Consider the following 15505-nt stretch of genomic DNA (forward strand, 5'->3'; position numbering starts at 1 on the left):
ATTACACTGAGTGCTGCCGGGGAGTGCTGTGTCCACACGTTGTGTCCACGCATCAGGAACCCCCCCCCCCCCCCCACACACACACACACACACAGCCTCCAGTCACCTTCAGCACACAGGGCGACAGTTGAGGGTTCAGGGTTTTGCTTTTTTTGTTTTTTTAAATGCCTCACTGTACTGACCACACACACGGACGCACAACAAGCAACACACACACGGACGCAGATTCTACTGCAATCACGCACTTCTTTCTTTTTTTTCTTTTTTTCCCCCCCCTGTTTTTAGAAATCCCACCTCCAGATCTGTGACAAACACCTTCGCCCTCTGACGGCTGCCTCTTCTGGCAACGGGCCGCAGTTTACGGCGTCTCTCGTACACCGAATTCGACTAAGCGGTAGCCCAAGATTCGCCTAAATGTCTTGACTTCCGAGCCATTCTCCACGGACGAACGCTTTGTCTCAGCCAACGCCACTCCTCGCCAACGACTCAATCGCAGCTAATTAGCAGTGAACAGATGCGATACACTTAATGATTGCAGATTTTAATCAGGAGTCGGGTAAATGACACCGAAAAGCATCACTGCAGCGCGTTCCACCCGACCAATCCCAGATAAACCCCCCCCCCCGCCATGTCACCCAGGAATGCCGCGCAACCTCACCCTCCTGCTCTTCAAGGAAATGTGTAATCTCTTTTTTTTTTTCAATTTTTTTTTTTTTTTTTTAAAGGAACTCAGTTTTGAAGAGCCAGCCTTCAATATGCACACAAGTTGTCAGAAGAGAAAAAAAAAATCTGTTCTTAATCCCTTCATCCTTGTATAAACAAATTCAGAGGACCACCTTTTTTAGAAATTTGTAAAACGTCTGCTACTATTTGAAGGTGTCATCAGAGATAAAATACATTTTAGAGATGCCACAGTAGCAGACCCAGGTGGGTAGTCCTTCTTAGTAGTCTCCCCCGTTGTGTGTGTGTGTGTGTGTCTGTGTGTTAAGTTTACAATTGTCCCAAAGCCTTGGCACTGCAGGCACATGTGCTGAGGGCCAGATGGGTGCAGACGGAGCCCGCTGCATCAGGATGCCTCGATTCGGGCCAAAAGACGACAGATCTTACTGGCACCGGCTCAAAGAAGAGGAGCCCCGGTGCTGTTGCTGCCTTTTTTTTTCTTCTTTTTTTTTTGTCTCCCTCTCATTGCAGTTCTTCATCAACTCGCAGGCAGGTCAGTGTGAAGGCGTACTATCAAATACACAGACACAGAAACACCCAAAACAGAACAGAGAGATTGTCTCCTCTCGCTGTGCTACCGTGACCGCTCAGTCATTCTTTGGGGCGTCCAGTCCGGACCGAAACCGAACCGGCTTCCAGGCCGCCTCGCTCAACAGCTCACCGTGCTCGGCTGCTGTTTGCACACAAAGTCCGATATGAAGTCAAACTCGTTCTGTCCCAGGAAGAGCTCGGGCAGCTCCTGAACACGATCCAACCCAAACTCCAGCACCAGTGAGGTCAGAACCTCCTCGTCAATCAGATCCATGTCCATGCCGTTTAGCGCCAAGGGCCCGCCGATGTGCTGCATGCCCGAGAGCTGGGCCGGTCCCACCCGGTACTGAGCGCCGTTGGGCAGGTGGTGGCCGTTGGCTGAGGCCAGCGGGTGTCCGTGGTACTGAGTGTTGAGTTTCTGCAGGTGCATGCTGGCCATGAGCTGCTGAGAGGTGAGGTTACCCGGGTGGTACTGCTGCGGGTGTCCACCCTGTTGCTGCTGCTGCTGCTGCTGCTGCTGCTGCTGGGGGTGCATGTGGTGGTGCTGCTGCTGCTGCTGCTGCTGCTGCTGCTGCGGACCCTGGCCATTGTACATCATGTTCCCAGACATCATATGGTGGTGGTGGTTGGCCATGGGAGCGCCGCTCACGGGGCCGGCCATCCCTCCGGGTCCCACCATGCCGGGCCGCTGTCTCATGGCGGCCTCCATGCTGTTCTGAGGGTTCCTGCCGTAGTGCATCACCTGGCCGTTGGGCAGACTGCGCAGGCCGGGCTGGCCGTTGTGCTGCGGGGGTCCGTTCATGCCCATCCTGAAGCCGTGGGTCATGGGCATCATCATGTGTTCAGCCATGGCTGCTCTGTCACCCTGAAACACATCAAATTAGATTTATAATACGACCCATAGTCACTAAAACCTAAATAAGCTTGCAATACCCGCAATTTAAAGGGTCACCACCACTTTACACATGGAGCTCAGTTCACTCATCACGAGCAGCGCTACGCTGCCTGTAAAAACAGCGGTATGATGTCTCGTAGCCCTGGAGGGAGCTCTCTACAGAATAACCCTGAGGCAGCACCTGCAAGGCTGTCATGGTTATATTCAACACAAGGTGCTTCAACTAAGCAGAGAACGGACATTCACCTTCATAAAACTGATTCATCTGCCTCCCTGTTGTGTGTGTGTGTGTTTCTTGAGCATTAGCCTGATATTTAGGCTGCAGCCAGCCAGCTAGCTAGCTAGCGTTAGCTGCCTGGCAGGTAGAGACAGACCGAACAAAGTAGCAACACTGGTCAGTCGAGAGGGAAGACCACTGTGCGGAGACACTTTTCGGTCCGTCCCCTGTCCAGTGAAAGTCAATATGACACAGCCAGAGCAAGCTAGCCACCTGCAGGACTGCTGTCACTCAAGACAGCTAATTTAGCAAGCTATCATCTCTCAAATAGTCGCCTGTTTGTGCGTGTCGACTGTTTCAATTTTCACGATTTAGACATTTTAATCAATCCAATTGTTTCAATATATTGCCCTACCCTGATGATGTCATCCGGGTCGTCTTGGATTGGGTTTGAGACATTTTTTTTTGTGTGTGTGTGTGTGTGTGTGTGTGTATGTAAAACATTTTACACTACTACATTCAGTTGATTTAGTTCATTACAAACTGGCAGTTTGGGGGGATGAAAGATGTGAGCCTTTAGGAGGCTATCCAGTTGCATTGTGGGACATGTAGGAGCCAACATTTTTGGATTTTGACACCATATTAGAGACCGAAAGCCTCAAAGTCTCTGCTTCTTCGATTGAGACCATTCTTTCTCTAACGTGTCTCTTGTGAGTCCACCGGTTTTATAGAAGTGTAATAACACTACCACGACTACTCACTGGAGGACCCCTTTAAAACCAATAAAACAAAAAAAAACCCTCGCTCTCATGAGAACGAGCCCCGTCTCTCTGTTGAAACTACTCTCACAGTTTCTCTTCCTTCGCTTGAGCGCTTCCAGTCACACCGGAAGTGTCCCCGTTAAAAAAAAAAAAAAACAACCCAACAATCTCAAACCTCCAAAATGACACCATCAGTGAATTACCACTGGATATCACTCCGACGAGGGAGGGCAGCAATACCCTTGCAGTCAAAAGGACGCAGAGGAATGCTTCTCCAGACCACACACACACACACACACACCCCCACCTCCTGCTCAACACACAACACACAGCCTCTGCCTCCACACAGTCATTACAAAAGATCCCCAATTAAGATCACCGAGAAAAAAAAATGACAAAACAGATCCTGTTCGTGCTGATGCTGTCATCTGGTGTCACCGTGATTGGCGCGTTCAAAAATTGATGACATGGTTTTTGGAACGCTGCCTTCTTAATGGGATGATCATAAAAAAAAAATAATAATAATAATAAACACAGAGAGAAGAGCGGGCAATGTATGCTGAATGCTTGCTTCTGTCTGTGAAAAACAAAGACATTTCAGGCTTTTAACCCACCACCACCCCCCCCCCCCCTTCCCTACTCCAAATAAATGAACTCTGGTGGTGCCCCTGGCTGCTTGTAGCAATCCAACCCTTTTAGTGCTGATAAAACAAGACACTTTCCTCAATAGCCTAAATCCTCCTCAGCATATTCTCCCCTTGTGTTACCTAATTATCTGTGGAGCTGCTCTGCAGATCTGGATTATCAGTCAGCCAAATGCCACTTTGTAAACAGTCTGAGGGAGGATAATAATTGCTGGCATTATTACACAAGCATGAAACCTCTTTTCTTTTTCTTTTTTTTAATCTATCCTCGAGGACTGTGCATGCGGGGCTATTGGACATTACACCCGATGCCATTAAAGCCGCAACAAACACACGCTGCAAGTAAACAAAGAGACGAGGTGGACGAGGGGCTGGTTTCTGCAGCCCGCAGCCGGATTCGGATCTAATAATTTCTACCCTGTGCAGAAATGGTGAAACAGTCCGCGGCGCAGAGGAGTGGGAGTGGGAGGGGTGGGTGGTGGGGGGGGGGTGGAAGAGTGCTGCCTTCTCTACCTGTTCGGGGAGTAAATGAGGACGACACCTACCCCGATGTGGCTGATGTGGTATCCGTCACGGAGAAGTTGGATCGGGCGCCGGGGTTGTCTCTCCAGCTGATGCACCGGCTACATGCAGCCCTGCGGCGGATTCAAACTCTGCGGCGTCTCGGCAGTCAGAGGAGTTTGTTTTCTGGGTCAACTCAGGGATTATGTGCATCTATAAAGCACGGAGGGAGAGAGAGAGAGAGCGGGGGGGGAGAGAGAGAGAGAGATAGGGAGAGGAGGAGCTACCGTCCTCTCCGTCTCCTTTGTTGCCATTGGTCCCCCCCCCCAACACGCACACACACACAGCTCTCCTCCCTCTCTCCCTCCCTCCCCTTAATCACTGTGCAAAGAAACACTCTCCAACAACCTCCACTGATCCGCCGGAGCAGCAGAGCGCCGCACAGCCGCACCGCGCCGCACCGCACAGCCGCGCCGCGCCGCGCCGCGCGTCCTATCCTGGAAAGTTTTCACCGCCGCCCGCCTTCATCGCCCTGACACTGTAATCCGCAGTGATCCTCGCTCTCTTAACGGAAAGCTTTCTGCTTAAAGAGCGGCAGCAGCGCGCGGGGATGGGGGGGGGGGGGGGGGGTCTTCAGGTTGCAGGCACAGCAGAGACACATCCTTTGAACAAGGCTGGCTCCATGCAGAGCCCGGTGCTGCAGGGACCAGAGCAGTTACAAATGACCATTTTGTCACTTATTCTTTTTACTAATGTAATGATAATCACCTCGACTGTCGCAAGCCCACCTTGTCTCCAAAATATGACCCCCCCCCGCCCACCACCACCACCACTGAATAATGCTGCGACTGGAATGGAATCTGTGGGCGTAAAAACCAAAACAATGAACCGAAAGAGGCTAAAAGGCAGAGCAGAACTGCAGAGTTTGGTGATAGTTCCCTGTGAGTTTGTCACTACGAGCGACTCCTTTCACATAACGCGTCGTCACGCGACCCATTGTTGAAATGATATATGAATAAGCGCAGCTTTAAGCTAAGTGTTTTTGTTCCTGGAATTGTGGTTCTGTGAAGATACTTGTTCTGTCTGCAGGTCTGTGGACCGCAGGGACTCGCAGAGGAGTCAACACACACACACACACACACACACACACACACACACCTCCCTACACCTGATAGAGTGAGTAGTAATGTGACCTTTATGCCATACAGGCATAAAACAACCTCGTGGACTTGGAAATGAACAATTGCCAGAGACCATAATCCACGTAGCAATTACACTCCCTTCTCAATGCATTAGGCGAAACCACTACATGACTGTTATTTTTAGAAGACAGGATTGCACAAGCCCACTAGAGGCCAAAAACCCCAAAAATGTGATGACACATCAGTATTCCCGCCACATCAAACCCAACTTTCAAAGTGACACGACGGCAGCAACATGGGAGAAAATGTATGCATGTCCGCATCTGTTTACTACGTGCTATCAGCGGTTCACGTGCCAGTGGAACACGTTGAAATCCAGAGATCCAAAGGCGACATCGCGCACGCGCTGCTTGCGTAGCTGACATGGCTGATCCACCGTCGTTTGATTTGTGTCCCCCCCCCTCAGTTTTTTAATCAATTCCTATCGCTTGAAGTAATTCTTTGAGCCCGTTTGTGGCAAATGGGGGCTCGTCCGGCTGACCGAAATGTTACCAAGACGTCCGTGTTTTGCCAGTTCATTTTTGGGGGATGTAAAGCGAGACGGCGTCACGCTTGAAAGAGAAAATAACACAACCTTCCTCCGACAAATACAATTTGGAAGCAAATGGAAATGCCCCTCGGTCAAATCAATACAGGGGTTTTTGCTGCACCAGCCTGACGTGGTACTGAGATTGCCTTTCTGCTCTGTGGGGGAAGTTTTACACATATTAAAAATTCATAACACAAAGGGTGATAATTGATGATTGACCCTGTTTGCGGGCGAAGGTGCCCTGTCAACAGTTTTACAGGTGTCGGGGAGCACTACTGCTTTCTTGTGGCCCCAGAGGGAGCTGTGCGAAATCGGATAAATTGCCCCAAGTGATGTCACTTGAGTCAGCGTCGGGTTGGGGGAAAAAAAAAAAAGCGATCTGTGGTTGTGGAGTTAGAAAGAACTGAGCTCGCCAGACCTCTGTAGCTCCTCGTCTCAGCTTGAGGCTACATGAGCCGCTACTAGCATGACACACATCCGACGGAACTGTTGCATTGTGGGTAGCGCACAGGCACACACAGGGTTTGGACGAGGAAGGAAAGAAATCAAAAGGACAACATGTCTCGTTGTTGCAGCCTCAATTTTGATTCTTTAACTGTCCGTTGAGAGTCGGACGATGTCGTGGGGGTGCAATGCCAAATGCTAAATAGGCCAGTGTGCTTCCCCAGCCACTGAATCACTTCACGGACACAGTATGTTTGCGTATCGCATTAACAAAATCTACAATATTGCTGCGTTAAACATATTCTGCGACGCACGTAACCGACCGATTTATGTCAAACTGAAGTGAGCTAAAAGATGAAGCGTTTTTTTTTTTTTTGTGAGACCAAAATGGCGGATGCCTGCGATGCACTTTGATGTCTTCATCGTCTTTGACCTCACTCACGTTGCTCCTAACTACGAGGTGCAGTCGGGGCTGGTCGCTCGATGTAAAAGGCTGTAGCGTGCTCCGCCGGGGCATGTGTTGAAGGCATGACACCCCGTCCCCTGCAGCACGATGGAACTCCAACCGCCTCGGTGCAGCTCCGGAGCGAGCGAGCGCGCGCACCGGCCAGTCCTTTTGTTTTGGCCTCCCTCCCTGTGTGGAGAAAGTCAAGCCCCCTCAGCAGGGGCTTGGTATGTATTCCTGTTGACATACACACACACCCTCTGCTACAGAGGAATGTGTCCTATTTTTGGGCCCCTTAAGTCAGCCAGACTTTCAGCCCCTTTCTAATGCTCGATTCACTTGACCATTGTGTTTTGTTGTGTTTTTTTCTGTTTCTTTTCTCTCTTTTGGGAGTACGCTGTGTGTTTTGATCTGCAGCCACAGCCTCCCCCCTTTTTATTTACAAGGAGCAGTTGGTCGCAGCAGTGACGAGTACGGGCTTATGCTGTTTATTCTGCCAAATGCAGCTTGACTTTGAATCTATGATTTGACAAGGTGCAGATTTCCAGTGTGGGGGGGGGGTCATTAAGTAGTGCGCTTAAGTACAATTTTGAGGTACTTGTGCTTTACTTGAGTGTTTCATGTTCATGCTAATTTATACTTCAACTCCATTACATTTCATGGGGAATTATTGTCCTTTTGTATTCAACTACATTCGTATATAAGCCATAGTTAATACTTTAACTATATATATTGTTACAGATTAAACTACTAGATTAAAAACATGCTTATTGTTGCTTATTCGCCTGACATGTTACATGTGGAGATGGATCCCTCTCCCATGTCTGTACAGTAAATATGAAGCTATATCCAGCAGCTGGTTAGCTTAGCCTAGCCCCCGGAAACCACAAATTGTCCTTATCCATACCAGACGAGTTGGTAGGTGTCTTTGGAGCTTAAGTTTAGTTGAGGTGAAGGACTGAAAATAAAGGGAAGCCGCTAGTCATCCTATCAGCACCTCTAAAGCTCATTACTTACTGTTAGGTTTGCGCAGTCCACTCTTTAGTACTCATATTAGTAGTTCCTTCTTTCCGTTTGGCACGTTAGTGGGCGGGGCTTATCAATTTACCTGGTGGCCCAGGTGTGATTTAGGTCTCTGGGCTGCAGTATCCAGGAGTGAACCTACGTCCAGCTTTGTCTCGTTTTGGAACCAACCAAAGCCGCTGCCGGGCTCTTTATGTCAGGGTTAATACACTTGCCCTACGCCTCGCAAAAACACTTACAACTATTCCTGTGTCCGGTGACTTCCTGGAGACCGCGAGGTTGCCAAGCAACCAACACCCCCAACCCTTTGGTTTTTCGGACGGGCTAGCTTTTCCGCTTTCCATTTCCAGTCTTTATGCAAAGCTAAGCTAACTGGCTGCTGGCTGTTGCTTAATATTTAGCGTTTTTTTTGTTCTTTGTTGTCATTTTGCTTGATTTCAGGCGAAGGCTAGTGTAAAGGCAACGCGCGGTGACCCCGCTTTTGCATCACAGCATTTGTGAGAGTTTGATCCAGGGATCTTTTCCTCCGTGCCATAGGAGGGAAACACATCACTCATCTCCGCTCTGCTTTGTGGAACACTGTCAAGTGCTGTTAGACATGGCGGCATGTAATAATGCAACAACCCTTCCGACTACTCCGCTTATTTGACCTTATCTGCTTGTCTAAGAATTACTCGCCGGTCCGAGTAAGATGGAAAATGTGTCCTGACAGTTAACCAATGAGACAGTTACTCTCGGTTATTGATCGTTACTCACAGGCATGCGCTCCGTCTACATCATGACTCAGTGGGTTCAGCATACTAATCCTCGGCCTTGAGCCAATATTTTTGTGTCTTTGCACTGCGTGCCACATTATGTAATGGCTACAGCTTCTGTGCTAAGGTAGGAGGACGGACTGGATGTAATTTGTTTATGTGCAACCGCTAGAACAAAGACAACAACAGCACTGTTTGTCTCTCTCTCTTTCAACCCCCCCCCCCGCGCAGTGTACGTCCAGGTTTCATATTACTCACTGCTTCTTGTGTTCCCTCTTCTTTCTGGCCCCCACCCCCTGTCCATTCACGACAGACTGTCCCCTCCTTTGTATGCTTACTCCAATAAGGGCTTTCTGTATTGTCACAACATGATTAATGCAGTTTTTGCAAAAGGCAATTATTGCCAGCAGAAGGGCAGAGCCACACGCGAGGTAATCACAACAGACCACTGCTCGAGCTGCAGCTCCCGCTCCGCCACTAGCCCTCATCCAGGCAGAGAGCACCGCGAAATAGATTTGTAAAAAGGTCATCGGAATAAATTGCCTTTTAGGCGCGGTAAAATGTGTTTCTGTGTGTCCTCGGGCCACAAAAAAAAAAAACTGCCTCTCAAGTCATTGAGCCGCGCGAGCGTCATATTCATTAGACAGTCTGTTTGTGACATTTATGATAAATAAGGAGATTATGGGTGTTTTCGCATTCGTTCGAGTACATCCGTAAGGACATATTTGATTATTTTACTCTGTCGGCCACACAACAGTGGCAGCGAGGCGCTAACTAGCTTGGACTTGGATTCGGATACGATGTTCACATGAGATGTTTTCTGGGGGAACAGGTAGGAGGCTGGAATCCCACTGAGCTCAATGTTGTGAATGATAGGCTAGGGTGCTGTTTTGGAAAGGGGATCTCTTTTTAAACAACCACAAAATCGGACCCCTAATCCCCAAATCCTACCCCACGTTAACGTTGCGTGGCACTCATGAGCGCTCAGCGTCCTCAAACAGCCCGTGACCACAATGTTGCACGAGAATCACTAGAAAGTCATTATCAGCAATAGACAAAAATGACAATATGAGCCTCGTATATCTGTCTAACCACAGTGTTCACTTCCTTGTTGTGTGTCCTACAATAGAGCCCCCCCCCCCCCCCCCCCCATACAGCTCAGTAGGGAGGGGCGTCCCACCTGCTGCTCCAGGTAGTAGAAACAAGAGCATATGTTGTTTTATTAGTCTGTGTTTGTGTGTGTGTGCAGCCACGGCCGTTCATGCATGTGTGCTCGAGGTGCTGCTCCTCCATTAATGGCTGTGTTTGCTCGGGAGGGGGAGGGCCGGCTCTCAGATTCCTGGGTCTCTTGGTGTGAGCTGTGTTGTGCTCCAGCGGTTCCATTTGGCCAACCCCCCCCAACCACTCCAACCCCCGTTAGACAACCTTTACAAGTGCTGCCTGCCGAGATCAGGTCTGATCCAGTTAACTCTTCACTTATTATCCTCTCACACACACACACACACACACACACACACACATGCTGAGGCTGCAGATGAACACGAGGAGGTTGCAGCTGATATAAACGTGGCGGGCAGTAACGCAATGCAACTGAACACAAAGCTGCAACAGGAAAGTGGTGTAATCGTGGCCACTCTCTCAAATGACTTCCCTTTTCAGAGCAGGAGACATGCTGAGAATCCATTTAATCAGATATTGCGGATAAAATTGTCAGCTCATTCTTAAGAATATTCTCAACTTTGATTTTTCTTCTTCAACCTGAACTCTCTATCTCTCTCTATCTATTTCTGCCATGTTGTAAAGGGTCGGCTGACTCAAAGGTACACCTCTAAACCCTCGTTTTCATTTGCCTCCGTAGTGGCATCTAGCTACGCAGAGAGTTCTGCTTTCATTTGCCCTGGTTTTGAGATACCCATCTCAGAAATGTCTGCCTTCCTTCAATACAATGTTGGCAACTCTGGATAACGCACAGAACACGCTTGTCAGCAGCTTGAAGGAAAGTATTTGTTTGGTAGAGAGCAGCTCCCCTGTAAACTATCCACAGCAGGGTGGAATATCAGGAGAAACCGGGACGGTGTGTTTACATGCACTTTTAAGTATTCGGCTTACAGTTAGCTTTCTGCAGTAGCCCCGGGCCAGATTCCCAAAAGGATACATCCGACAGGGCCCTCACATGCTGACGCATGGCTCGCAGGTATGACGTTTGTTCTAATTAGTGAAGGCAATCGGAACAGGGGACCAGAGAAACACGAGTACGAGGCGGCCATGTTTGTGATTGGCTTTTTAAATGTGTATGAGAACGACTTCAGACGGGGGGAAAGTGTGGCTGCAGATTTATTTACACGTAGGCGTAGCTGTTCCAAACACTGGAAGGCACACAAAGTAGCACCTAAAAGTCTAAATAAGTGAGCTCCCACTACGGAACACCTGACTGTTTGTGACATTCAGACACATTTGCGCTGTAAGGAAAACGCCGCGTTGTCACTGAACCGGGTTTTTCGTGGAGTGGCGATGGGAAGTGACTCGGTTGAATTTTTCTAATGTCGGGGGAAGGACGTCGCAACATCCAGACAAATAGGACAAAAGCATGTCTGCACTAGGCAGATGCCACTTGAGCTGAGATGTAAAATGTGTTTCATGTCCTTTGGGTGGACCTTTAAGGTAGTGGGCCAGGAAAGGGATGAAACAAGTAAAATGACTATTATGAGCCTGTCCGGTCTCATGTTTGCACTAGACGGCGATTGGCGGTCGTTTGTCAAGAAACGGTTGGCCTAGGCTACGGCACGTAACTCCCCTCAGAAGCACAAATGGTCCTTTTCCACTTCCTTTTGGGTATGGACTCAACAAAGAAGGTACATGGTGTCCATTATTTAGCTTTCGAGGCGTTGGTAGGTGGCTTTTTTTAACTTTGGACAGAGCCAGCTGATAAACCCACTTCCTGTCTCCCGCCATTAGCAGGCATGAGAGTGGTATCTTCTCTCCGGAAGAAGGCGAACAGGGTAAGATTGAACCGTAACAGCAGGTATGGCGGATCAGGGTTGTGTCTGGAACGGTCATGTTGGGGAAATGATTTATTTTGCGGCTCTGGCAAGAGGACTTCTTGAGATCACATCCCTGCTGGCACTTGTGTTTTCACTTGTTTTTAGAAAAACACTGATAACTGCCTGTGGCCCTTTTTGCCAGCGCGGGCCTTCACTGCTTCTGTCTGATTCTTTTCGGATGACGATTCAGATCTATTCCGGGACACGACCCATATCTGATACCAATATGAGCTGACAGCAAGGTCGAACAGACCTTGCTGTCAGCGTCAGAGTAGAGATGTACATAAAGATGTCACATTTGTGTTTGTACCTACACTAAGCGTCTCCGGAAAAGTATTCGGTGGAAAGTAGCCACAAGTATTGACTGATTTAAAGCATTAGCCCACATACCAATCATATAACTGTTTGGCTTCCTCTCCGTCATTGGATTTGGTGCTCTTCCATGCTGATGCTGGCTCAGCCAAACCGCCAAAGTGTGAACTGAGTGATGATTTACTTATTGTCATGGCAATACTGACAAATTCCAAATGGAGCTTTCAAATACCAGTAGCATGCCTCTGGATCTCTCTGCACTCCAGGCAAATGGGACTGTGCGGCGTTTTTTCATCCCGGCCGGGCCAGCACGAGTCAGTCACCATAGCTCACAGAGATTCTCACCGTTTTCTCTCTGTTTACTCCCCACGAGTTGTAGCCAATAACCCACTTGGCGGAAATGAATCTTCCGAAGGCTTAGGCTACCACATCCTTCCTGAAAGGTGTTGGACTGAAGGTTAAAATGAGATTTATTTTATAATGCCTACATAGGAAAAGATAATGTGCTGTAAAATACGCTGACCAATTGGACATTGGTGGACATGAGTCTGCCAAAGGCTGGGCTAGCCCATACTTTATCAGAGGTTTTGGACCGAAGGTTAACATGAGATTTATTTCATAATGCCTACAAATACTCTTATTTGACTCTTGATGTCCTTTACATTCATGTTGAGATTTGCGAATTACCTTGAAGTTGATGCATAAAAAGCACAAACTGGTGCACAGAAATACACCAGAATGCAGGAAATAGTGTCTGGCAGTGTTACAATCTCATGAGGGAGGACCCCTAAACACCCCCCCCCCCCCCACACACACACACCCCCTGCTTGATTTGTGTGATTTTGCATGGGGCCGCTGGCAAGGTGTCCCTTATTTTTCCACATTGAAGGTGGCATCCCCATTCACACAGTTTATCCAGAAGACATATCTGTAGCATCGACACCTGTCTCAGAGCTGCCATTGCTCGTTTTGTGGAGCGAGTAAATGCGCCAACAAGGATGTCGGAGGAAAGTGCAACGGTGCAACACAGTAAGCTATGGTAGCTTCCTCCATTTTGAACTCTCCGTCCTCTTAAAGGTCAGCACTGTCACGATGGCTTGTGATTGGTCAAATTTTTCTTTTTTTTGCCCCCACAAGCGAATCCTGTAATCTCTCCATTGGAACGAACTGAATTTGCCACAAAATTTTGTCGGCCTAAATGCTGGTGTGATGGATTTTTGCAGTTTCAGTCTAAATACAGCCTGAGTGATGTGCTCAGATGGACTTTTTTTTTTTTTTTTTTTTTTTTTTACAGTGTAATGACTAATAGTGGCACTATGTGCCTGTTTGTACACAGCCATCAAGACTGTCTGTTCATACTGAGTTGTGTTAATGCCCTATGAGTCACTGTCGCATGGTCCCCTCTGTTGAAATACTTGTTTCCAACAGAGATGAGCACAAACTCACAGACAAGGGGATGACGTTGTTGTCATATAGGAGATGCACATAATGTATGACGCAGGTCTAATGAGCACCAGTTGAGCTTGTGTCTGACCCATTCATGTGACACAAACGTTGCACAGCTTTTTCCTCTGGCCGCCCACCTCTGCATGTTCCCTCCCTCTGTTTTTGTCTTGTTCTTTTTAAGATGCATCGGTTACTTGGTAACATGTTCAAATGTCAATAACGTTAGATTAAAATTCCCATCTAAATAAAAAACATTAACATAATCTGAAGATTGAGGTGTGTGTGTGTGGGGGGAGGGGGGGGGGGGGGTTGACAGAGACTGATTTAACCACTCTGCAGGACCCTTGTCCCTGTGTCGGTCTGAATGGGTTTCTCAGTATGTGAAAATGATGTTCCTTCGCCACGTATGAGACTAAACGATAATTGCGAGAAGAGGATCTTTCACCCGTTCCAATGAAAAGATCAGCAAATGGTTAAGGTGAGCTGATGAAAAATAACAAATCAAATGTGTTTACAATTAGTTTTATGTGCCGTAGAGCAGCACGAGATGCTAAATTTCGCTCCTGGGGATTCATATCTTGTTTTTAACAATATGTTGTTTTACTTTAAAGTGAGAAAAACCTGTGATCTCAAGATGATGAAAACCAAGATGGACAAAAATGACTCAGCTTTCCGTCAGAGACTTACAGTCAGCATGCAGGAGGAATCATCACTTATGATGACACCTGCTTCTTTTATTGGGTTTTTCCTTGTTTCCAGTGCAGCACATACACAACACAAACCCAGAATAATACATTACTTCTATTTTAGGACAGACTTGCCGATAGTAAAGAAATGAAAACCTAATAAAAAAAAAAAAAAAAAAAAAGGTTGATTGTTTCTTCACGGGCGTCGTCTGGCTTATAAAGCAGCTCGGCCCCCCTCAGGAATTTCCTTCATATTAGACGATTCTGCCGCACAGAATTTACGCCCAGCACCAACATTCAGTGACAATTCATTAAATATTGTGACATTCATGTAACATAATAAGGATGTGGAGGTCGCGGGGGGGGGGGGGGGGGTATGTTAACCATAACTAAATAGGCAAGACTACGAGGTCTATTCCGTACATCAGCTGCCACGGCAATTATAAAAAAAGCAGAACATCGGCTAACCGTAGCAGCGTACACGTAAGAGTCCAGACCTCGGAAATGTGGGCTTAAAATTGCTTCGATCATATGACACAGCGTGGTAAAGGACAATGACTAACCTTTAGTGCAACGCTTCTGAGTACTCGTGCGTCCGCATTGGCCAGTTTTTGATCAGAGCGCAGGGGATGCAGCTTTCCAGATAGCCAAGTCAATGAACTTCTGCAGCAGCTAAAGCCAGGAGCGCTCTTTGCAGGCTCTGCGCAGTCACGCTCTGTGACGAATGAAGATGAATCGGTGAAGGCAGTGTTCCGAAGATCCTCGCTGCTTTTATCTAGTTTATCTTTCACCTCTAGCAGCTGCCCAATTGTTCAAAATGGCAACCCAACTACTGCCAAAAGACTGCCTTTTTAAATGTGGATTACCATATGTTGGAAGCAATTGTAAGCAAGTCATTATTGAGCTGGGGAGTCGTGGCCTGCATTTTATCATTCAGACCTCCAGCTGTTATTTCTACCTTTTTTTTTTTTTTTTTTTTTTTTAAATGAACTTGGTCTGGATCTTCCGTTACAAGAGCTCAGCACACACACATCGACCTGGCGGAGTTTTGGCAACGTGCTCAGACTCACTCTGCTTGTTGCCCAAGACTAGTTGTGAACTTAGCGCCGGGAGCACAGGGTCCACTTTGCTATTCTTAGCACTCTCGGAATGCTGTTTCTCCGCCCTGTTATTTTGTTTGCTCTCTCTTCACTTTGGTCATGTTAGGAAACTTGTGTTTGGCCTGGCTGCTCTTAGCCAGGATAACAACCAGCCCCCGAGGCCTGTGACGTGCTGCTGAGCTGTTGTGGAGAAGAGGAGTCATGATAAGGTGAATAACAAGCTGCCTGGTGGTTAGTTATAGAGGAAGTCCCT

The 15505-nt window shown here is 47.8% G+C and overlaps 1 protein-coding gene across 2 annotated transcripts; it reads right to left on the reverse strand.

Moving 5' to 3' along the window:
- Positions 1 to 80: 80 nt before the first annotated feature.
- cited4a (Cbp/p300-interacting transactivator, with Glu/Asp-rich carboxy-terminal domain, 4a) lies at positions 81 to 14789 on the reverse strand. 2 transcript variants are annotated; one of them, XM_070921935.1, is made up of 2 exons: positions 14716 to 14789; positions 81 to 2116 (listed from the first exon to the last, which is right to left on the reverse strand). In XM_070921935.1, exon 2 carries the CDS (start codon positions 2099 to 2101, stop codon positions 1370 to 1372), a length of 732 nt encoding a protein of 243 aa, XP_070778036.1. In that variant the 5' UTR covers positions 2102 to 2116; positions 14716 to 14789; the 3' UTR covers positions 81 to 1369. The 2 variants fall into 2 exon arrangements, with proteins under 2 accessions (XP_070778036.1, XP_070778035.1); XM_070921934.1 differs by lacking the exon at positions 14716 to 14789 and adding an exon at positions 4314 to 4444.
- Between the last annotated feature and the right edge of the window lie 716 nt (positions 14790 to 15505).

This window comes from Enoplosus armatus, chromosome 16 (genome assembly GCF_043641665.1).
Source record: "Enoplosus armatus isolate fEnoArm2 chromosome 16, fEnoArm2.hap1, whole genome shotgun sequence".
Lineage (NCBI taxonomy): Eukaryota > Metazoa > Chordata > Actinopteri > Centrarchiformes > Enoplosidae > Enoplosus > Enoplosus armatus.

Coding starts and splice junctions, on each gene's coding strand:
- cited4a (XM_070921935.1), bottom strand. CDS start 2,101: ATGGCTGAACACATGATGATGCCCATGACCCACGGCTTCAGGATGGGC.